Source organism: Daldinia caldariorum (genome assembly GCF_022478825.1).
Source record: "Daldinia caldariorum strain CBS 122874 unplaced genomic scaffold F4812scaffold_3, whole genome shotgun sequence".
Taxonomy (NCBI): Eukaryota; Fungi; Ascomycota; class Sordariomycetes; order Xylariales; family Hypoxylaceae; genus Daldinia; species Daldinia caldariorum.
The window spans coordinates 1,287,279-1,308,782 of record NW_025953039.1 but is presented as its reverse complement, the minus strand read 5'-3'; the positions used below and the strand labels follow the sequence as shown (position 1 = coordinate 1,308,782).

The 21,504-nt window shown below is 47.9% G+C and overlaps 7 protein-coding genes across 7 annotated transcripts; 2 read left to right on the top strand and 5 right to left on the bottom strand.

Annotated features, from left to right (window-relative positions):
- Positions 1–314: 314 nt before the first annotated feature.
- F4812DRAFT_418333 (uncharacterized protein) lies at positions 315–3,661 on the bottom strand. Its single transcript, XM_047933238.1, has 7 exons — positions 3,551–3,661; positions 3,434–3,494; positions 1,706–3,370; positions 1,578–1,655; positions 1,353–1,525; positions 671–1,296; positions 315–609 (listed from the first exon to the last, which is right to left on the bottom strand). Exons 3-7 carry the CDS (start codon positions 3,171–3,173, stop codon positions 567–569), a joined length of 2,388 nt encoding a protein of 795 aa, XP_047792920.1. The 5' UTR covers positions 3,174–3,370; positions 3,434–3,494; positions 3,551–3,661; the 3' UTR covers positions 315–566.
- Positions 3,662–4,476: 815 nt separating this feature from the next.
- F4812DRAFT_271883 (phospholipid-translocating P-type ATPase) lies at positions 4,477–8,866 on the top strand. Its single transcript, XM_047930912.1, has 2 exons — positions 4,477–8,352; positions 8,405–8,866. Exons 1-2 carry the CDS (start codon positions 4,601–4,603, stop codon positions 8,853–8,855), a joined length of 4,203 nt encoding a protein of 1,400 aa, XP_047792919.1. The 5' UTR covers positions 4,477–4,600; the 3' UTR covers positions 8,856–8,866.
- Positions 8,867–9,281: 415 nt separating this feature from the next.
- Positions 9,282–10,693, bottom strand: F4812DRAFT_271885 (uncharacterized protein). The gene has a single exon (XM_047930913.1). It carries the CDS (start codon positions 10,228–10,230, stop codon positions 9,514–9,516), a length of 717 nt encoding a protein of 238 aa, XP_047792918.1. The 5' UTR covers positions 10,231–10,693; the 3' UTR covers positions 9,282–9,513.
- Positions 10,694–10,927: 234 nt separating this feature from the next.
- Positions 10,928–12,231, bottom strand: F4812DRAFT_456612 (uncharacterized protein; the record flags this gene model as incomplete). Its single annotated transcript, XM_047937019.1, has 2 exons — positions 10,928–11,748; positions 11,820–12,231. The coding sequence occupies 2 exons, from the start codon at positions 12,229–12,231 to the stop codon at positions 10,928–10,930; spliced, it is 1,233 nt and encodes a 410-aa protein (XP_047792917.1).
- Positions 12,232–12,921: 690 nt separating this feature from the next.
- F4812DRAFT_271780 (uncharacterized protein) lies at positions 12,922–16,014 on the bottom strand. The gene is made up of 2 exons (XM_047930911.1): positions 15,295–16,014; positions 12,922–15,167 (listed from the first exon to the last, which is right to left on the bottom strand). The coding sequence occupies exons 1-2, from the start codon at positions 15,462–15,464 to the stop codon at positions 13,139–13,141; spliced, it is 2,199 nt and encodes a 732-aa protein (XP_047792916.1). The 5' UTR covers positions 15,465–16,014; the 3' UTR covers positions 12,922–13,138.
- Positions 15,930–18,077, bottom strand: F4812DRAFT_418324 (uncharacterized protein). Its single transcript, XM_047933237.1, has 5 exons — positions 17,697–18,077; positions 17,320–17,642; positions 17,122–17,265; positions 16,891–17,049; positions 15,930–16,826 (listed from the first exon to the last, which is right to left on the bottom strand). Exons 2-5 carry the CDS (start codon positions 17,636–17,638, stop codon positions 16,162–16,164), a joined length of 1,287 nt encoding a protein of 428 aa, XP_047792915.1. The 5' UTR covers positions 17,639–17,642; positions 17,697–18,077; the 3' UTR covers positions 15,930–16,161.
- A 396-nt stretch (positions 18,078–18,473) lies between these two features.
- On the top strand, positions 18,474–20,161 carry F4812DRAFT_449980 (MFS general substrate transporter; the record flags this gene model as incomplete). Its single annotated transcript, XM_047936039.1, has 8 exons — positions 18,474–18,792; positions 18,874–18,966; positions 19,008–19,051; positions 19,081–19,161; positions 19,204–19,541; position 19,659; positions 19,732–20,085; positions 20,138–20,161. 8 exons carry the CDS (start codon positions 18,474–18,476, stop codon positions 20,159–20,161), a joined length of 1,254 nt encoding a protein of 417 aa, XP_047792914.1.
- Between the last annotated feature and the right edge of the window lie 1,343 nt (positions 20,162–21,504).

Here is a 21,504-nt window from a genome sequence, read left to right as displayed (position 1 = left end):
CGTCTACGTTGACGCATGGCTATGAGAGGGATACCTTACCCCTAACAGCTGGTCATGACATTACAAACAAATATTCCAGTTGTACATTGCTAAGTTCTGTACGTCGCCAAGGCACTTTTGATGCCCGAATACTTTTGTAGTAATTGTCTTCTCAGCCCCTGAGTGTGAAATCCACTCACGATGTTTCTCTAGTCACTCACTTCAAGATATTGATCTGAAAATCCCCTTAGACAAAATGCTTAACGAGGGGACGCTAATGTCAATGCTTTGGCGACAAGGCGAAAGAAAGATGATTCATCAAGACTCGGAGAGTGTTTCAAGAAAAAAAGAATTGCAATATACCACTCTACCGTAACAAGTATAGTCGAGGATAGAGTAATATTCGAAGGCAGGGTATTATTGAGCTTATATAGATAAACGAAGCCAACCTCAAGGACCAGAGGATTAATTTCAGCCTATTGAGAATTCTTGGTCGACGCCCTCCCCTTATTCTCTCACATATTGTAGCTCTATCTATGAATGCTCCCTTTAGCAACGATTAATAGGGAATGCTACTTCGACCAAAATTATGCGCTCAATGCAAGACAGGCATCAACTGCGAGACCAACCCTATAAGACCCAGGCGTTAGTACGTTAGAATATTTAGACGATGTAGCGTGAGCGAACTAACCTTCCTTCCTTCTGATAGACAACATCACTAATAACATCTCGGTCCAGATCTGGAAACATACTAGCTAGAGTTTCTACGACGTTGTTGTGCTCCGCTCGGTGTATCCTCTGAGCCTCCGCAACCTCAGCGCTAGCCTGCCTCGCTGCAGCTTCTTCGGCCGACAAACGCTGGCGTGTGTCCATCGAGGGGTGTCGCCCTTCAACACTGCGCCGCGGATCGAGTCGTGACGTATTATCCGGTTGAGGTGGACGAGAAGAGGAACTGGGACCGGCACCGCTGGGATCTTCCGAAAACATGCGACCAATAGACGACAGGGGGCGTTGAATTGAACGAAGCAGACCTGAAATCGCGGGGCTGTCTTCACCAGAGTCATCATCAGTGGATAGTGACCGACGTGGCGTAGCTGACCCATCCATGTCAAGCGACGGGCGCGTTGAAGAGGAGCCCGGGGGATACGACCCAGCCTTTTCGGATAGTTGCGGTTGTGTCACAGCAGGCGGTGGCTCCTCCGCTCTATGCTTCTCCGCAATAGCAGAGACTGCTGCTTCGACGTTTTTGTCAAATTCCTCATCCGAGATTGTAAGAGAAGTACGGTCCATGCTCTCGATGAACTGTATGGCACCCATCTAGTTTGAAAAATAAGCTTATAGAAACATACAATACGGATTGTTTCGAGTCTTACCAAAGATGAAAGATAATATCCAGCTTCTCCGCCTAGTTTTTCCTGGTTCCGGAATCGCAAAATATAATGAACATTAGAAACCAGATGATCAGGATTAGACCGTAATACGACGTATATCAAAAGCGGCATAAATGAATCAGCCGAAGAGTCGGATTTGTTATGTTTGAGAAGTCCTAAACGTCTATTAGTCAATGTTATGACGGGTTGACATATTAACCTGCATACCAAATATGACCTTGCAACAGTTGAGAACACAGATAATCTTGTCTCGAGGTGCTCTGTAGGATTTGATTTTCAAAAGTTCTGGAACTATTAGCGATGAACCATCAATATCAAGGGCATTTAAAACATACCTTGCTGAGCTAGCATAAGAAACCTCTTGCCACTTTCACTTGCAGGTGGAATATCTAGGTGCTCTTCTCGGACCCAGCTGTATATATTAATCTTCTGCGCTAGAACCTCGTCTCTCTCTACATCTTCTTGATGTTGACCGCGCCGCCCTGGCCCCATTGGCACATCACCTCCTCGGCGCTTTGGTTTTGCGCCTGGGATGGGTTGGGGCGGAGGTATTGCGGGTGAGAAGGTCTGGGTGTAGAGTCTGTTCATGACGAGCTTTTCCATTCCTTCCCGGGCGTTATCGAATTCCGCGTCTGACACCTCACTCCAAACCTCACATTGGGCCATTTTATTGGCTATGAAGGTAAGAAAATCGCTAATAATTTTCACTTGTTCGTGAACCATCCATTGACGCTTTGCAAACTCGAATAAGAAAGACTTCAAATACCTCGCGACAGGATCGGCTTTCTTGTGCTTCAGCTGTTCTAAGAATCGGTGGAAGTCAAATGGTAGAGCCGGTTCGGGTTCCGGATCTGGGGGAGGAGGCCTATGTAGGGGCGCTATAGACGAAGTCTCATCCGAGGGACCGTCTTTTGGTGGAACGGGTGGACCTTGGTCGTCGGGCTCCTTTAGCTTATCCCTCGACCGTGTACCGATAGGCGAAGCGTTGGAAATGTTCAGACCTTGCCCTTCTTGCAGTTGCTGAGCAATACTAGGTGCAAGGGGCTCGAGGCTAGACTTCCTGGGCGGATGCTGTATCGGGGGGCCGCCTAGCAGTGGCGAAGCAATCTCAAGCCGCGGACTCATCACTTCATCTTCTCCTGGACCACCTCCGTCTTCAGGAAACTGCTCCATGATACTCTGAATCTCCGAACGAGATGTCCCTTCTTGCTCATCCTCGCTTGGATAACGCCTTTCGTCATAACCGGCATCGGATCGGGTTGGGGAGGGCTCTAGACCATGCCCTTTAGGTCGGTGTGAAGAGTTAGCTCTAGATGGAGGTTGGGACCCTTCGGGAGTGGGAGGTGTCGGGTCAACATATGGGGCGGTTGTGATGCTTAAGTATTGTGGCTTCTTGGGCTTGATGGTTGCGACGGAAGATTCCATAGGGTCGACGGGAACATCGTGCGTGGATTCTTGACCAGTATTATCCGTGTCATCCGTCGATACATCTTCAACCTTGGCATCTTCCTTATGGGTAGCTTGGTCGGTTGGAGATTTATCTTCCGGAGGGTCTATTGAGACAACTTGGTTTTCCGGGCCTTTGGGCTCCGCTATAACTTTTTTGGAGTTGTCATTTTTAGCTTTACCCGGAGTATCGACCTGCTCTGACTCGGATGAGGCAATCGTGAGGGTTGATAGAGCATTCAGCGGATCGGTGGACTTTTGATCGCTCATGGTGGGGTCATGGTCGAAGGCGATGGCAACCTCTAGTCTAACAAGAGGGCTTGCAGACTCTAGTAAAGGCTGTTCAGGAGGAGGCATGCATGAAAGCTCAAGTATAGCTTCGGCGATGGTTTAGGTAGAGATGCTTTTAGTTGAGAGGTGGAGATAAGAAATATTTCGGCGAGTTTAAGTGGTTAAGTGGTTAAGCGGTTACCTAGGTAGATAGGTGGCAGGCGGCAGGCGGCGGCAGGTATGGCAGGTGCAGTACGATGTTACGTGCTGTGATGCTGGGAGTGCTAGGATAGTTTAAATGTTATCGTTATCGTTTTCCCTCGAAACGCGTGAGACTATGAACGTACCTAACCTAAAAGTGGGTGTGCATAAGGCTGTTCTAATTAATGCCGACCAACGCCAAGCAACCTAACCCAAAATTATCTAAGAGTAAGAGATCGTCACAGGTCATTTTAGATGCTTACCTAGGTACCTAAAGGATTTGAAAGACATGGTGTCATGGGCTACTGTATAATCTAAAAATTTGTGGTTAGTATGGAATTATTTTAAAGTCTGTCTTTGTACAAAAACCTATCAGATCTTCTTGTTCGTCCGTTAGGTTAGGTTAGGTTAGGTACCTAAGGTAGGTACTTATTCATAGAGCTGAGCCTGCACATGGGATCCCTTGCAAGTAAGTACCTTAATAACTGTGTAAGACAAGTTGTAGTCAACAATTATATTTATCTGTAACAGGTAGATCAACTATCTGTCTAACATGGAAGTTGTCAGTGAATCAGGAGAGAGATATTAACGCATTACCTATAAAGAAAGATTGGCTGTATAGAAAGGTTATTAAATCCAATAGGTAACTTCCACCTCAAATAAAGGAATGGCTTCTTGCAGCATACCGATACATTAGGTAGATAGTACTTTTTCTAGGGCAAATAAAACGTCATTTCGTGGTATGCATGTTTCAAGTATGCATCCATATAAGGTAGACTAGGGTAGGAAGAGATACCTAAGGGATCCACTATTTGGAGAGAATGGCAAATGACACTTAAGATCGGTGCCAAGCCAGGTGTTAGCCGGAGTTACGGACGCTAGGTAACTCGGATTTGCCCGGCATTACGGATTATGTATGGCATTGTGGCATTGTGGCATTGTAAACAGGGAAGTTACAATGGGCCGTAATGTTCTAAAGAATCTAATCACCTTGGAAATACGTTGGAAATCTTGCCTTGTTTAAACTTTTGGAGGAAGATTCAAGCTTCACAAGGCACATTTTGAAGCTTTTAACTTGGATTAGAGAGCCGACTTTACGGCATTCCGTTCGTTCCGATTCCTATCTATACCTTTCTCTATATACTCTTATACACACACTCGTTTTCTTTATATCTTTCTATATTCTAAACTGTATGGCCCGAAACGCTTCATCCTCCGTCGTCGCTGACATAAATTCTCCGTGAGAGGATTTCCGTCGATGCTTTCGAAACGCTTTGCAATGTGGTTACTTCATTCGTTCAAACCCGCGCATAATGCCTCAAACGGCCATAAATGTAGATTCTGACCTTAGAAAGAAGCAAGGCGTAGACTCAATTCCGAAAGTGGCGCGGCAGACTCGGATGCGGTTAGAAGCAATTGGAGAAGCTATACAAGAACGCGCCGTGCACTGGTACCAGATATATTTGCTAGAAATATTATTGCGACAGAAGCCTTTAAAGCCTTCCAAGGATGGGCGACACGTCCCGCTGCGAATCGACCAAGAACAAGTTTTGATCGATGAACGACGCGGCCAGCCGTACATATCCAATGCGATTCGAACCTCGCGATATACCCTAATTGACTTCATACCGAAGCAGTTGATATTTCAGTTTACACGACTAGCGAATTTCTATTTTCTTTGCGTTGGCATTCCTCAAGCGATTCCGGGCCTAAGTACAACAGGAAGTTATACTACTATCCTACCTTTACTATTCTTTGTTCTCCTCACGATTATTAAAGAGGGCTACGATGATTATAAGCGCCATCGGCTAGATAATTTGGAGAATGCGAACTCTGCTAGGGTTCTGAGACGGAAGTCTCTAGGCGTAAACGCTACTTCGTCAACTCGAAAATGGTTGACAGGTATATTTAAAAATAAAGCGGTAGACGTGAACAATTGGGATTACGAGACTGACGGGGAGTACGGGTGGCAGAGAGTCAAATGGCAGGATGTCCATGTTGGCGATGTCGTCAAACTGGTTCGCGATGAAGCTGTGCCAGCTGATCTAGTTCTTTTATACGCCACGGGAGAGAATGGATTGGCTTACATCGATACAATGGATTTGGATGGCGAGACCAATCTTAAGAGTAGGGAATCACTTCCGGATTTCGAAGATTGCCAAACTATTTCTGGTATTCGCAATTGTCTTGCCGAGTTCGTCCTCGAGGACCCGAATCCCGATCTATATCGCTTCGACGGGCGTGTCACAATACGCGGCCGAACGCTTCCTTTGACATCTAATGAAGTCATATATCGAGGTAGTACGCTTAGAAATACCACTTACGCCATCGGGATAGCGATTAACACTGGAGAGGAGTGTAAAATCCGCATGAATGCAAATCAGCATCCTCATGCTAAGAAGCCAGCGTTAGAAACTATCGCTAACAAGATTGTCATCACTCTCGCCCTCTACGTTATCATCTTAACTGTTGGCTGTTCTATGGGCTACATTATCTGGCGAAGGTCTACTGAGCGATTCTCTTGGTATGTTTCCATGGCCACAGTCGAGTTCAAGCAAATCATCATCGGCTACGCAATCATGTTTAACAATGTCATCCCCCTGGCGCTTTACGTTACTCTCGAGATAACGAGGATTGGCCAGATGCTTATGTTAAATAACGACGTAGAAATGTATGATGAGGCAACTGATACTCCAGCTCGATGCAACACCAACACTATCTTGGAAAATCTTGGCCAAGTCAGCTACATATTCTCCGACAAGACAGGCACTCTCACGGAAAATGTAATGAAATTTCGCAAAATGAGCATTGCTGGGACTTCCTGGTTGCACGAGACAGATATTCAATCCGAAGGAGACACAGCAATGACAGGTCTTAACTTTACCCCCGATACGGGAATCGCAACCCCACGCAAGTCCAGGGAGATTGCTAGTGTTATTCACGAAGACATCGAGCTATATCCGCTATCACCAGCAGCGTCGAGCTTCGCACCTCGGTCCGAGAGGAGATCCTCGTCGCAGTGGAGGTCGAGTGCCCGCCCGGACCACGTGCAGCCAGATGTTACAACCTCGGATTTGCTGGAGTATATCAGATCAAGGCCCACATCTCCTTTTGCAAGACGAGCCAAGGATTACATCCTGTGCATGGCTCTATGTCACACATGCTTGCCAGAAGTCAAAGATGGGGTTATCGATTTCCAAGCTTCATCACCGGACGAATTGGCGCTTGTCCGTGCCGCGCACGAACTTGGATACCTGGTTGCCCATCGGTCTTCTCAGGCCGTGACCTTGCAGATTGATAACGGGGATGGCAGTCAGAAAACAGAGATTTACCAGATCTTAGACGTCGTCGAGTTTAGTAGCAAGCGAAAGCGTATGTCGATTATTGTACGCTTTCCTGATGGGAGGATTTGCCTCATCTGCAAGGGTGCGGACTCGGTAATCATGCCTAGACTCAAGTTGGCTTATTTAGCGATGCAAAAGGCAACAGAAGTTCGCAAAAGCGTCGAGGCTGAGCGTGAACTGCTTCGAAGAAGCGAGCAATTAGACGTGAGAAATAGCTTCGGGGGGCGTCCAAGCCTAACTCTACGACGGAATATCGAAGTTAATCGCAACAGTATTACCGTGACACAGCCAACGTCGCCAATTAATATCCCGACAATCGTAAGAAGCAGATCCGTTGAAGGATCCAGAACGAGACGTTCCGAAGACAAACTTCGCCCGTCTTTAGGCATACGAACCACATCTCTTGACGTGGCCCAGACGCTATCAAGACTGAGCCCATCGACTCCAAGACCATTGCCAGATAAGTTTGGGTTCCTCGATGATCCGTCTATACATGACGAGTCTGTAGTTTTCACCCGATGTTTCAAACACTTGGATGACTTTGCTTCTGAGGGCCTACGTACTCTCCTATTCACGCGGAAATTTATACCTGAGAGTGAGTATGAGACATGGAAGAAAGTTTATAATGAGGCAACGACAAGTTTAGTGAATCGACAGGAAATGATCGAAACGGCGGGCGACTTGATCGAGCAGTCGCTTGACCTTGTAGGGGCGACAGCGATTGAGGATAAACTCCAAATCGGCGTGCCGGAAACCATTGATAAGCTCCGTCGTGCCAATATCAAGATATGGATGTTGACCGGTGATAAGCGAGAAACAGCAATCAATATTGCTCATTCGGCGCGAATTTGTCGGCCAGGGTCCGATATATTCATTCTTGACTCATCCAAAAGCTCAGTCGAGACACAAATCAACGATATATCCGAGGACATCGCGACGGGCTGTACTCACAGCGTAGTAGTCATCGACGGTCAGACCCTAGCGGCTATTGAGCAGTCGACGCGACTTACAGACCTTTTCTACACTCTCATCCCCTTAATCGACTCCGTCATCTGCTGTCGCGCATCGCCTGCCCAGAAATCCCTAATTGTGAAAGCTATTCGGCAGCGAGTACCAAGTGCTTTGACACTTGCTATTGGTGATGGAGCAAACGACTTGGCCATGATCTCTGCCTCTCACGTCGGCGTCGGAATATCAGGCAAGGAGGGACTACAGGCTGCTCGTGTAGCCGACTACGCCATCGCACAATTTCGCTTTCTGCAGCGACTACTTCTTGTTCATGGTCGTTGGAATTATGTTCGCACGGCGAAGTTCATTCTCACCACTTTTTGGAAGGAAATGTTTTTCTATCTACCAACGGCGATGTATCAGCGGTATAATGGATACAGTGGAACCAGTCTTTATGAGAACTGGAGCTTAACCGTATTCAACACCCTGTTTACGAGTCTATGCGTATTATGTCTGGGTATCTGGGAGCAGGATCTCAGCGCGGAGACGCTGCTTGCCGTGCCCGAATTATACGTACACGGACAGAGGAATAAAGAGTTGAACATTCCCAGGTTCGTACGTTGGATGGCCGCCGCGGCTACAGAGGGTGTGCTAGTCTGGCTTGGGGTATGGGCTGCCTATAGTATTTACGGACAGGCCCGTGACGATGCACTTTTTGCTTTGGGTGATCTCGTTTTTACAGTGGGAGTATTGTGGATTAACTGCAAGATATTGTGAGTTTTATCTATGCTAGTTAATTCTGTATCCTACTAACAAATTTTATAGTATCCTCGAGACACATTATAAGTCGGCGATTATTATGGCTGCTTTTGGTATTACTATCGCTGGGTGGTGGGCTTGGCAGGCATTTCTCTCAGGAGTCTATGCAGCACAACCAAGCCCCTATCCAGCTAGGAACGGATTCGTAGACACTTTCGGTCAAGATCCTCTTTGGTGGTTGACACTAATCATCCTAGTGCTCGTATTTATCTCGATAGAGCTGGTTTACAAGACGGTGAAGCGCAACATGATTATCGCAGGCACGTGGCACTGGCCGCCATGGAAAAAAAGAAATCCCGACGAAAGCCTAGAAGAATGGGGTCTAGAGGTTTGGCAGGAACTAGAAAAGGATCCGGTTATGCGTGAGCGGTTGCAGAAGGCGTGCATGGAGGAGGGCGAGGTCGAAGACGGAGAGCAGGACAGCATTGACCCGGACGACATCATTAAAGTTATATAAGGGAAAAGCATACATCGGCGTCTTACGGATACGCAGATTTACACGCACATATATACCACGTATTTATCTGCTTATAGCGGTTTGGATTAAGTTTATGGGATTTTTTTCGGGGCATCTTGGAGACTAAACAAGAAGTGCTAGATATACCCAACGCGTCATTTCTACAAAAGTATAGACAAATCCAAATTTTCATGGATGTATATAAATAATAACCAGTTCGTATGTATAACCTAGCTAATTTCAAACATTTTATCACATGCACTACCTGTTATAAAATCACTACAATTCAGATATAGGAAGTATTTCAAGGGAGGGGGTTTATTTCAACAAACAAGATGAAGCTTACATGCATCTAAAAGAGAATGAGGGCTGAAGTTTCAAAATAATAACATAATGTCATTAAGCTTTTTTTTTCTTTTCTTTTTTTTTTTTCCTTTGATATCAAATATTAAGTGAGCAGAATAATATATCCGTCAATTGGTCAAATTATACATACAACAAACAGTCCGTTAGCAAAGCCACCGAGACGCCCTGACGTCGATCTTTAGGTTAGGTACCTACCTACCTAACTTTAGTCTTTAGAACCCCGCCTATTATCCGCCCTTCCCCCTTCCCCCGCCGCCCACATTTCAAAAACCGTCGTACCGTCTAAATAAAATCACTTATTACCAGCCTCGACAGTAGTCGTGCTCACATGCTTCATATCGAAGCCCCTCAGCCCCTCGATGTCCCGCAACAGCGGGATGTTCTTCGCGAACTCGGGGTGGTCGCGGGCCTTCATGTGCGCCTCGACGCTCACCCAGCCCAGGATCCCCACCAGCACGCTGCTCGGCGCGCCCTCGCGCTCGATGTCCCGCTCGACGGACCACCCGATCGACCACTCGCCCGTCAGCCCCTCGGCGAACCCCTCCATCTTGCCGACGAACTCGCGCGCCGAGGCCTCGGCGCGCGCCCGCTGCTCGTCTGTGTAGTCGCCGGGGAACCACATGTGCAGGACCTCGGCGACGGGGGTCTTGCTGCTAACGGTGCCATTAGCGGTGGTGGTGGTGGTGCCGTTCTGCAGGGCGGACACGGGGAACGGGTCGAACTCGACGTGGTACGGGCGCTGGGGCGGGGCGGCGACGGCGTCGCGCACGCGCGCCTTGAAGGGCGCGTACGCCTCCGTCTTCTCGAAGGCGCGGTGCGCCGCGACGTTCTCCCAGTCGACGAACACGCGCACGGCGTGCGGGTCCTCGTGCGTGCGGGCCGTGCGCACGCGCAGGCAGCCCGGCTGCGCGACGAGCGTGGCCGCCGTCGTGTCGAGGATCGCGGCGGCTTCGGCCGCCGGGAGGTCCGGCTTTAGGGTGAGGGAGAGGAGTTCCGTGACGGGCGCCATGTTTTATTTCTTTGGCTTTTTTTCTTCTTCTTCTGATTTATGTGATTTGTAAATGCGTGCGTGTATGTTCCTGTGATAAGAAAAAAGCGAATGTATAGGTACCTTAGGAGGTAGGTTAGGTATGAGGTATGTTGGTAAGTGGGTAAGCGTATGCGTGGTGAAGATGGAAGTGAGGGGTTATAAAGAAGGAGTAAACGGCCGGAGCTCCGGATGATCGCATACTAGGTCTAGGTATTAAAAGGGGGGGCCGTTTCATGTAGTAGGCTATTTTACAAATCAAATTGATTACTATTTACTCAGGTCAGGTGGTTAAGTGCTTGTCGGGACTGAGTAACAGCGACGGTGACTAATGATCCCGATGCATACCCTGATCTATAGATGGATGTAGAAGGTACCTAATCTAATCTATAGAATATTTACCTCAGGAAAGCACAATAGGAGGTACTGTATAATACCAGGTACCTAAGGAAGGAGTCAATTATGAATAAGGTCAAGTTTATTACCTAAGGTATAGGTTAGGTACCTAACCTAGAGTGATAGGTATATCTTTACATGATCCTAAACCAACACCTCCATAGAAAATTACATACAATCTATTAAATATTTACATAAGAATTTCAACAATCTACCTTTCTACCTAGTCTTCGGATCTCGCCACTACCAACCTCTCCCATACCACCCACACACGCCTTAGAAGTTAGAGCTCGTCTAACCAATCCAGTAATGGATTCAAATAATCCGTAGTCAAAACAGGACCCGGTCCGGCTCCGTTGTCCTTGACTAGCGGGTAGAAATCCAGGAAATCCTGCATGAACTCCATGTAATACATGAGCACGTACTTGAGTCGGGGCAACACGCGGTGCTTCTCGGCGATTAGGAACCGGACGAGCTGGTAATCCCGCGGCCGAAGCGTTAGCTCCAGAGTATAGCCCGGCGGTGGGTACCCGGGGAAAACTATGCCCCGCTCGTTCATCACTCGGATGGACCGCGGCACGATGTTCTCCAGAAGCAGCATCTTCAGGTTCGGCGGGAATCTCGTCCGGATGAGCTCCGGCAATGCGGAATCGTCCATATACGCGCTTCCGAGGAGATAGATAGGGGGTATCCGGAGGAAATGCAGATTTCTGAACTGAGTCAGATCCATGCCTTGGTCCTCGACGGGGAGCTTCCATCGCCAAGTGAAATCCAGTATCCTTAGGCTCTCCTGAGCCGGGGCTAATAAGCTGGGATAGAGCCGCTCTGAAAATGGCAATTGATCGTTATGGCCGATCAAAAGATTCTGCAGCCTTGTCGATGGGGATAAGAGTCTATCCAGCGCTTCGTGGTTATACCAGCATAATTCGATAAAGAGCCCCCTTAAATCGGTATGTTGAAAGTAGTCCACCTCCAGCTTGTCAAATGCGGAAAAGTCGATATAAGAAAGTCGCATGCGCCGCAATTTCCTGTGGCGAAATAATACAGCATCATCCTCCTCAAATCTGAAAGCTGCCCAATTTCCTAGCTCGATCGAAAATGACACTGTCGTCATTTATTAGTATATCCCCCCCCTTTGTTTTCTCTACCTGTGCTTGATCGCCAGGAGAACTTACGATTCTTTAAGTTGGGTTGCTCTTTAACGAGCTGGTTTAAGGAGCACCTCTTCTCATCCTCGATGCTCAGAGGTTCGCCACCGTGTTGCATAGTGATGCTTTCGAGATTTAGGAACTTGATGCCCATAAGCTGTCGGTACGCAACGGGGTGGAACTCGTCGAGGACGAGAAAGCGCACCGCGCCGACGATATAAGGTCGTTCGAGCAGAAATTCAACCAACCCATTAGTATCGTGATCTGTTCCGGCCTTGGTAAATAATCTACGGTACAACAGCGGCTCTACAATCTCCTGTGCTCTTCGACAGGTCTGCAACAGCGAGGCCTGATCACGAATACCAAGATATCGCAATATCCACCATTGGATCTCCAAGGGGAGGCAGAGAATATAAGCATGGCCGCGTGTTGACGGCATCATTGATGGCTCTAATAAAACTTCATCAACCATCAAAAGTAATAGCTACGAGGATGACATCCCAACCCCGTGAATAGCAACAATCAATAGGTTTAAAAAGGAGGGATACCTGGGGTTCTCCCCGCAGACCATGAGTAAGTACACACTCGCGGCTATGCAGCAAGCGGGGCGAGGACCATTAGCTCCGGGTACGCGGTATTTACATAGCCGGGAATCCCAAAGGAACTTCTCGTCGCATATTCACTCCACTTCGGCATGTACCGAAAAAATCACCGTACTGAAAAAGAAGGAAAACCACGATACACCTTAATATCGGACGATGGCACCTTTATATCTAAGCCGTAATAGAATCGGCCTATGCATAATACAAAAGCCCCCAGTTATCCGGCTGTCACGCACGAGCCATATACATACGCTATAATGGGGAAAGAGGAAAAGAAAAAGGGGGGAAGGGGGGCTCGAGTTTCTTAGCATGATGCCAGCACTCTGCAACGCACGAGCTTCAATGACGTCATTCTCTGCGACGGCGCCATGAATAGAGACTAGTTCCAGACGAGCCAAGACGCTTCTACATAATTCCGGAGTCCGGCTTGAGTCGCGATAGGTAGGACCTATGCAGTTGGTAAGAATGAACAAAAAGATACGATATTGAAGAGCTGTCAAGTGCAGCGAGTCGTCTAACCTCTATTGACAATTTAAAGCCGGATCACATGGTTTAATCTACGATAGGACAGACTCACACGAAGCATCGCCTTTTGGGAATATTTACGACTACGTAGTCTTGTGTGTTTGATACCGCTAGCTGCTTTATATTATTCAAACAGCTCTTCCACTGCTTGCATAAAGGGCGCTTTTCTTAGTCTTGAATGTGTATGTGTGTGTGTATCTGTGCTGTCTGTGTGATCGTTCAGACTTCACCCGTAGTCTCCGGTCTGTCGTATGCGGGGGCTGGCTTCGCCGCCCTCGGCTTCTTCTTGCGTTTGCTACTCCCGGTGCCGGATCCCGTCGGAGCCTCGCGGATCCAACGCGCGACCGCTTCCGCGCGCTCCGTGAGAATCGGGTACTCCCTTCCGTCGTCCACGGCCCACCGCTTCGGGCCGGCGTGCGGGCTAGGAACCCCACCGTTGGTAGTGCTTGCGTGGTCGGCCTCCGCTCTACGTTGGCGGGCGATGATCGCAGCCTTAAAGCTCGCCTCGTCGTTGACACGCTCATCTTCCAGAGCCTCGATGATAGCTTGCTGGCGCATTCGCTCCTTCCGCTGCTCCTCGGTTTCAGAGGAGCTCGTGCCGCCCGTTATGGATAGAGCGTTGACGCTTGCGGTCGCGGTAGATACCCCGTTTGTTGAAACGGGAATCGGCAGTGGGGCAGGGGCGCAAAGAGCCTCCCAAGTCGATGAGAGTTCGATCCAGTTTTCGGCCCGTCGGAGCACCTCGATCCAATCTGCCCGGGCAGGAGACCTGCTCGCCTGAAAAATTGGATAGCCATCGGCAAGACGAGCAAGCCGCGCGACCATGTGTGCATGGCGCTGCAACTCTTTTGCCGAGGTCTGGATAAGGGTATGGCACAGTAGCAACGAATGTAGCGCGTCAGTCAGTAACGGATGGTAAGTAACCACTTCGGTAGTCGTCTGAATTGACTCCATAGTAACGCTACCTTGAGATACGAGCTCCGTCGAAGGATATGGCGGCAGATCGGCCGGGGGTGTGGCTGAGAAGAGGGAGGATATCTCGTACACTGTATGGCTAGGCGAGGTTCCCGTGGGGCTACTTGGGTCCTGAGAAACATGGCGGAATTGATTGTAGTATCTCTTATTACGATGAGTCGCCTGGTTTACCTGGCGACTAAACTCATCTGATATCTCAATAGGTAAGTTAGGTGAATAATGAAAGTGTTTGAGATACTCCATGTAATCCCGCAGAGCGCGCTTCGCGTAAACACGTACTGCCTTACGCGCTTCCAGTAACTTCTTAGATGGACCTTTATTCTCTAGGTCCTCTCCCCCCTGTGGTGATGCCGGGCCGCCATTAGTATTGCCATTACTAGCCCCGTTGGTACCGTTCTGCGAAGTCGTATTCTGCGCGATAGGCGAATCGGGGAGCGCAAGCGGAACATGGTCACAAGCCAAAGTAAGGTAGCAACCAGCCCGCTGGAATAGAAGCTGCACTTCTATACTGCTTGGTTGATCTCTCTCGTCAAGAGGAGGATTATCTCGCCGCCGCCTGGTTATCTGATCTAATTGCGTAGACTCGTCTGACGCTGGTTTGTGCCGCGGCTTCTGAAGACGGTATACGCCTAGCGCAGAGGTAAGATCTCGAACTGCACCCTCGAAATCCTCTTTAAACATTCGAACGACAGCGCGAGTCCTCAGGGGCTCGCAATCAGAAGGTCGTTGTCCTATTATAAGATCCAACGCGCGGAAGTCGGTACATTCGGCGAGCTGTCTCGACGGGATCTTCTCATGGAAGAAATGAACGTAGTTAGCATCGGGATCCTCGGGCGCCCTTTGTAAAACGAGACTGGCGACGTTTTCCAAAGTTGACGTCGACTGCATCGTCGCTACGCTCGAAGCTATTTCGTCCAGATGATAGGCGCGCGACAATTTCTGGGTGGCTTGCTCCCTCATCCGGAATTTTCGCTCCGGGCTAAGCTTTGCGCCGGCATTGTTCCCAAACCCGAGTCCCAAGGCCTGCATATGATGCGCGGCTCCTCCTGCCAGCGAATTAGATAAAGTCGAGGATGCGACGCCGTTCGCAGCGCGCACAGCCAGATCGGTGGCGCCGTCCACAAGCTGTCTGATCTTCACCAGGTCGTAAAATACTGCTGGGTCGACAGGGCGCGGCAAGGGCATGTAGTAGTTCGCATTGGCTAATGTCTCGAGGACTTCGAGCGGTAGCTGTAGCCATGGTCCATGAAACGAGGATATGTAGCGCCAGTGCCTGCGGTAGCGAATTATAAGCTACCAATATACACCACAACATACGGTATAGATATGCTTGCTTATAGGTAGGTATAGGTAAGGCAAGTCAATAAAAAAGAAAAGAAAAGAAAAAGGTACAAACTCACTTATTTCGGCAAATCACGAGCGCAGAAGAGGAAGAGGACGACTGAGGCGCAGGAGAAGTTGGCTTCTTCTTATTCGCTGTTGGGGGTGCAATCGAGGACTCTGCTACTGCAGCTTGCGCCTCCATGGTAGGAGATTCGCCCGCTGTGGGCTTCTTATTCTTTTTACCCATTGCGCATTGGTGGTGGTAGACTTTTTGTGTTTATAAGTTTACTCCCAATAGAAAATTAGAAAAAAAGGAGAAAAATAAAAATAAGAAAAATATGTCGACGTAGTATATATGAGAGGTGTGTATGTGTGTGATTGATACTTCGAAAATTCGCTGCACAGTATTTACACAAGAGGATTTTAGTTGAACAAGGGCGGGCGAATTCGAATTCTCATAGCGGATAATATACCCGTTGCAATTGCGAATCGCAATAAAAAAGAAAGTTGACAAGAGAAAAAAAAAAAAAAAAGTGTCTTTCTCGGCAACTCGCTGCTTAAACCTTTTTGCTTCTTTTTCTTTTTAGGAAAGTTCGAATTGCTTTGCTGCTGGTACGAAGGCAGTTGGAAAAGCTCAATTGCGTCGGCGATTCGGCGTGGCGCGCCTATTTTCTTATCTGAAAGCTAATAACGGGTATGGAGGCCTATTAAACACCTTTATCGCCACGTGATGATCATTTTTATTCTCATTCCTGTCTGACTCTTGAACTTTATATCATTTTAAGGACAAAGACTAGACTGAAATTTAGCACTCTAGGTAATCATTCCCCAGACGGGACACTTACGTACCTTACCTTAGGTACCTCTAATCAGATTTCATATCTCATATCATATTTCATAAAGTCATAAAGTCTAACATAAAACAGCTACCTAACCCAACCTACCTAGTTTCCCTTGATTTCTTTCTTCCACGCCTTCTTCACTTCTTCTAGGAGACCGTCCTGCGTCAAAACATCCAAAGCGGTACCTGCAAGTGCCTTGCCCACTCGCAGACTTCGCTCAAATGCGACCCTTGTCCCGGCGGCCTTGGCGAACTCCGGATTATGAGGTCCGTTCCCTCCCGGTCCCGGGGGAATCGCAAACCCTGCGCTCAAGCTGGGCATGGCATAACTTATATCACCTTGGTCTGTACTTGCCATTGTTCGGCCTCCGGCCTCGTCCATGTTGTCGTTACCTGGAATCGGTTGCTGGGGTGAGAGCGCATTGAAGTACTTTCGATAGGAAGCGCCCAACACGCGGTTGGGAACGTGGTCGGCATAAGACTGCACGTGGGTCATCTTGAGCGTTGCACCTGTTGCCGTCGCTCCCGCTTCGAAGCAGGCATCGACCTTCTTCTTCAGTTCCTGCACCCTTGCTTGGGTGTTTGCGCGGGTAACGAAATTACCAGCTGTGTATGCATGGATTATATTCGGCCGCACCCCGCCGTTCGTAATATTCCCCTGGATGACATCACCAGGCATTGTCTGCTGACGGAGGACAGATAATGCATTGTAAGATGTAATTAAGGCATCAAGGGCGTTGATTCCCAACCAAGGACTTGCTGCTGCGTCTAAGACATACTTAAATCAGCATTGTACATTCCAAGCGGAAGTAAACGGTTCGGGTTGGCTTACGAGCCTCGCGGCCAAAGTACTCAACCTTGAATGCGGTATACGCAGATGTCCGCATTAGAGCAGTGTCTTGGGTGATACCAGGATGAGATATCAAGTTGATATCGACTTTATGATCTCGATAAGCCCCAGCTTCCAACAGCTTAATCTTGCCACCGCCTCCTGTGAGAGATCAGAAAGCAGGAACCATTACTTCTTTTTTTTTTAGAGACCTATCATCTAGGCCTTCCTTACCTTCTTCTGCAGGAGTTCCGAACACGATAACTTTCCCACTCAATTGGTGTTCCTCCATTATTTTAGCGGTCGCCAATCCACCCGCCACTGACGCAGTAGCAATAAGGTTGTGACCACATGCGTGTCCAATGCCATCCAACGCGTCTACGTGCTTCGGTCAGACTTCTATGCATTGCATACGGGTTTTGTATAACACACCCATCTCGACGTTGAAAGATACAACTGGTCCCTTTTTCCCACTATCCCATACGGCAACCCAAGCCGTAGCCATGCCGTAGGCAGATGGAGTCACCTTCCATCCCGACCTACTGGCCATGAATTTCGTCAACGTCTCATGAGCGATGAATTCTTCGTAGCCGAGCTCCGGGTTGTCGTGTATCTTCTTATTGACAGGCCATAAATCATCGGCGATGCTGTCTAGGAAATCGCTAATCTCGCCGAGATAACCGGGCTTAGCCTGAGCGAGGTCGGCGTCCTCATGGGTAATGAAGACGAAGTCGTCGAATGCTTGACTCATCTTGCTAAAGGAGTTCTCAGAAAGCCTAGCCGTGGTCTCTAGTGAGAGGTACGCATACCGGAAAGTTATGACAAGTCGGAGTTATTAAATACCTAGATTGAATACGTGGACCTTGAGGTCTCCAGACTTACATTTCTAATTAGCCTATCCTACCACCCGCCCGCATCCGCTAAAAATCTCCAGGTTAATGCGTTCAATGTAACGATAAAGACCTCGGGGTTCAGTGGTAGGTTCGGTGTAAGTCCATTTGTCACTTATCAGGTATACCAGGTTAGGTACGTATCTCTATAACCTAGCCGCCTGGACGGTACCGGGCTAGTTGGCAGGGGATAATGCATGTAGCTACCCGGTAGTATACCCCACTCGATGCATCCTATCTGCGGGTTGTCCGGGTTGTGTGAGGGTTGCTTGCTGCTTCCTATCTAGATACTACACTAAGGTATGTAAGGTAGTTAGAACTATTGAGCTTTGTCAAGTATCAAAGAAATCACTTACGAGATATGGTAATACCAACATATCTAGGTGACTTTCCCTGACTTATCTTTTTTACTATTAGTTTCTCTTCAAACCGGAGTCATCCGACGTTATCTATTCTCTAACCCTTGCCATTGATAAGTATCTGCTCGATGGTCAACAAGATGGTCTACTTAAATCAAGATGAAAATACCAAGTGGTGTTTATTCATGAACTCGGCAAGGGTAACTGTACGATACTGTGGTTGGTATGCTGAAGCCGTGCCTTAAGTCGCAAACAAAGCCTGAAGGCTGCATTGCATACTACAATACGACAAGCCAAAGCAAAACGTCAGGACTGACTATAATCGAGTATAATCGAAATGGCCTCTGAAAAAATAACGGGTCAAGAGACAGTTACTCCTTCGGGTATTCCTGGAAGAGGAGCAGGACAACTTGACATTAAAGATGAGGCTGGCATCTTGGCTGCGAGAGCATTAGCGTGCGGAACGGTAGACGAAGAGACCTCTCGAAAAGTTCGACGAAAGATTGATATTCGCATCTTACCTTTCCTATGTATTACCTATGCTCTGATGTTCATCGACAAGACTTCCCTGGGTTACTCTTCCGTCTACAGAATTATACCTGACAATAAACTCCAAGGCCAGAATTACTCCTGGGCAAGTTCAATCTTCTATTTCGGTATGACCCCACCATCCACTTATACCAATTATAACCAAAACTCACAATAATACCTCGGATACCTTGTCGCTGAATACCCAGGCATCGCAATAATTCAGAGGTTCCCAGTAGCCAAGTTCCTCGGAGCCAATGTAATACTATGGGGTGCTATCCTCATGACGCTCTGTCTACTTGGTACGAGAATCCGTCCACTTTTATAGTAAACTCACCCCGAGGACACGTTGGCTCTTATGTTAAATCCATTTTCTATCCTGGTGTAGTTATTCATTCTAATACCACTTTAGGAAGTACATTTACCTTATACTGGGAAGTCTTACTATCGTATGGGGTATAGCCTTCACGCTCTTTGTACCTGATGGCCCAGCAAGTGTCCAGTGGCTGAATGAGGACGAGAAGGTTATTGCCATCCAGAGAGTAATCGGGAACAAGACCGGTACCAAATCACGCCGCGTCGCCAGAGACCAGGTCATAGAGGCTATTACCGATCCCAAAGTAATCGTCCTGGGGTTAATATCATTCGTCAATGCTATCGCGTCTGGAGGACTAAGCTTCGGCTCTTTGATAGTCTCCGGGTTTGGATTTGATCCCCTCCAAACCACACTTTTAAACCTACCCATTTCTGCGGTTCAGGTTATAGCACAGCTCGGTTCTGGAGTTGTCATTTCCTACATCGGTAGTTCTCGTTTACACGTCGGATCAATAGCTATGATACCACCGGTGTGTACAATTCTACATTGTGGCGACATGATGTTCGACTGACCCTCTACAAAGATCGTAGGGACGGTCTTAATCAATCAACTAGACCCAACAAACAGATGGGGACGGCTTGTGGGAGTTTGGCTACTGGTAAGTACTAATCTTAGTAGAGTCACAAACCCACGACCCATGCTTGCTTATACTTGGATTTTATCATGGTTCATTCTAATTTGCAAATCACAGGGCTCTTACCCCGTAGGGTTCCTGATAATTCTTGGTTTACTCGCAACCAACATCGCAGGTAGCACGAAGAGATCCGTAGCCTCAGGTTGGGTCTTCGTCTGTTACTGTGTCGGTCAAATTGCCGGGCCGCAGTTCTTCGTGAGCAAAGAAGCTCCGGCCTACCATGGCGGAATTATAGCCATGCTCTGTGGCTTCATATTGAACTTGGTCCTGAATCAAGTTCTGCGCTTCCTTTACGTCCTCGAAAACAAGAAACGAGATAAGATACTAGAAGGTAAATCGGAGGATGAGCTTAACGCGATGGAAAGGGAGAGCAACTTGCAAGGTTTCGAAGACGTCTCTGATAAGAATAACGTAAGCTATATCTAACCAGAACTTGACAGTTGAAATCTAATATCAAGAGCAGGTTATGTTTCGTTATGCATTATAGTAAGCTATTTAGCGGTAGTTGATAAGTCCGGATTTTACAGAGAAAACCATGTCAACCTACTCGAGCAGCTGAGGCTGAAGTATCTAGCTGTTACGTTTCTCCTCAACTACGTGTGGATAATTCGCATTCAAACCTTCATATCTTCCGCAATTTCTCGCTGCTGCATAGAGACTCTAGATTTCCCCTCCGTATTGTGTGCATCTACAATGCCATGCATCTACCCGCGGATCTCCGGGGGCGAAACCTCGCCGATGTAGATGGGGCCGGCAGCCGGGTTTAGGGTATGTTAGTTTCGGGATAGTGTTGTGAGCGGGGCGGTTGCGCACTGGGAGCTGTGCGCTGTCCAATACCAATAATCACCCAGCCGCCGATGAAACATCTGGGTTATGCCACGGTGGGAAGGCTTGCGTGAACGTCGCGACGGTGGTGAGGAGACATCCTATGCCCATGCCGACTCGTCGACCGAAGTAGTCTGCCTACCTAGGTACCTAGCCTAATCCTCCACCTATGTAAACTAGGGGCTTCCCTTTACCTGTACCTAAGGTATATCGCCTCTTTCCCGTCCCCCTACGACACTTTAAAAGGATTTGTTGAATACGTACCTCACGTACCTCTCTTACCTCTCCTCTCCTATACACTTCTAACTAGCCTACCTGTCAGCTTCCTAGGCTATCGCATTAGTACCAAGGAATCAGTGGGCACTACCCGGGACCCTATGGCCGGGGGCTGTTGCAGCTAGTAAGTATGAGGACGTTTCTCCAACGCTGAAAATTCCGCCGCTCGCAGTTTTCCCGCCTTGGTATCGCCAGCTCCCTTATCATAGAAGACATGGGAAAATACTGCTGGGATCTTAGTCCAGGATGCGATTGATGATGAGCTTAACTCTAACTAACCTCGTTACATCATATAATTAACTAGGTATCTAGGAGGTGTGCTGTTAGTTAGCATTTTTATAACATATTCAGAGGTAGGGTTAGGGAGCTAAGAGTCCCGAACAAAATCTATTGCTGGCTTGTATAAATCCGAAGCTGTGTAATGTCTTATAACCAATATGAGAGTTGACTATTCCGTAGTTTATACCAGGTATACAGTATCTCGAAGTCGATACGGCAGTGCCTATCTAGGTACAGAACATGAAGGGTTTTGTAATCATCTTACATTAACTAGCCTAGAGTTGAAAGAAGCGCTTCACCCGCTAAAGCAGATATGTCATATAACAACGAACAAGAAAAAGAAAAAGAATATCATAAAATATCAGATTGCCTGTCATTGATTTAATCACTCCGTCATCTGTCCGGACAGCTATATCTAAACGCCCTAAAAAGCAATGGTATCTACCAGCG

Bases quoted from the DNA above. Each gene is read 5' to 3' on its own strand.
- F4812DRAFT_271883 (XM_047930912.1), top strand. From the start codon at position 4,601: ATGCCTCAAACGGCCATAAATGTAGATTCTGACCTTAGAAAGAAGCAA. The intron at 8,353-8,404 runs GTGAGTTTTATC...CAAATTTTATAG, and splicing joins TGGATTAACTGCAAGATATT to TATCCTCGAGACACATTATA.
- F4812DRAFT_271780 (XM_047930911.1), bottom strand. From the start codon at position 15,464: ATGGGTAAAAAGAATAAGAAGCCCACAGCGGGCGAATCTCCTACCATG. The intron at 15,168-15,294 runs GTGAGTTTGTAC...TCGCTACCGCAG, and splicing joins CTCGTGATTTGCCGAAATAA to GCACTGGCGCTACATATCCT.
- F4812DRAFT_271885 (XM_047930913.1), bottom strand. From the start codon at position 10,230: ATGGCGCCCGTCACGGAACTCCTCTCCCTCACCCTAAAGCCGGACCTC.
- F4812DRAFT_418324 (XM_047933237.1), bottom strand. From the start codon at position 17,638: ATGAGTCAAGCATTCGACGACTTCGTCTTCATTACCCATGAGGACGCC. The intron at 17,266-17,319 runs GTGTGTTATACA...CGAAGCACGTAG, and splicing joins ATCTTTCAACGTCGAGATGG to ACGCGTTGGATGGCATTGGA. The intron at 17,050-17,121 runs GTAAGGAAGGCC...GATCTCTCACAG, and splicing joins CGGAACTCCTGCAGAAGAAG to GAGGCGGTGGCAAGATTAAG.
- F4812DRAFT_418333 (XM_047933238.1), bottom strand. From the start codon at position 3,173: ATGCCTCCTCCTGAACAGCCTTTACTAGAGTCTGCAAGCCCTCTTGTT. The intron at 1,526-1,577 runs GTATGCAGGTTA...ATAGACGTTTAG, and splicing joins CTGTTGCAAGGTCATATTTG to GACTTCTCAAACATAACAAA. The intron at 610-670 runs GTTAGTTCGCTC...TGGGTCTTATAG, and splicing joins GTCTATCAGAAGGAAGGAAG to GGTTGGTCTCGCAGTTGATG.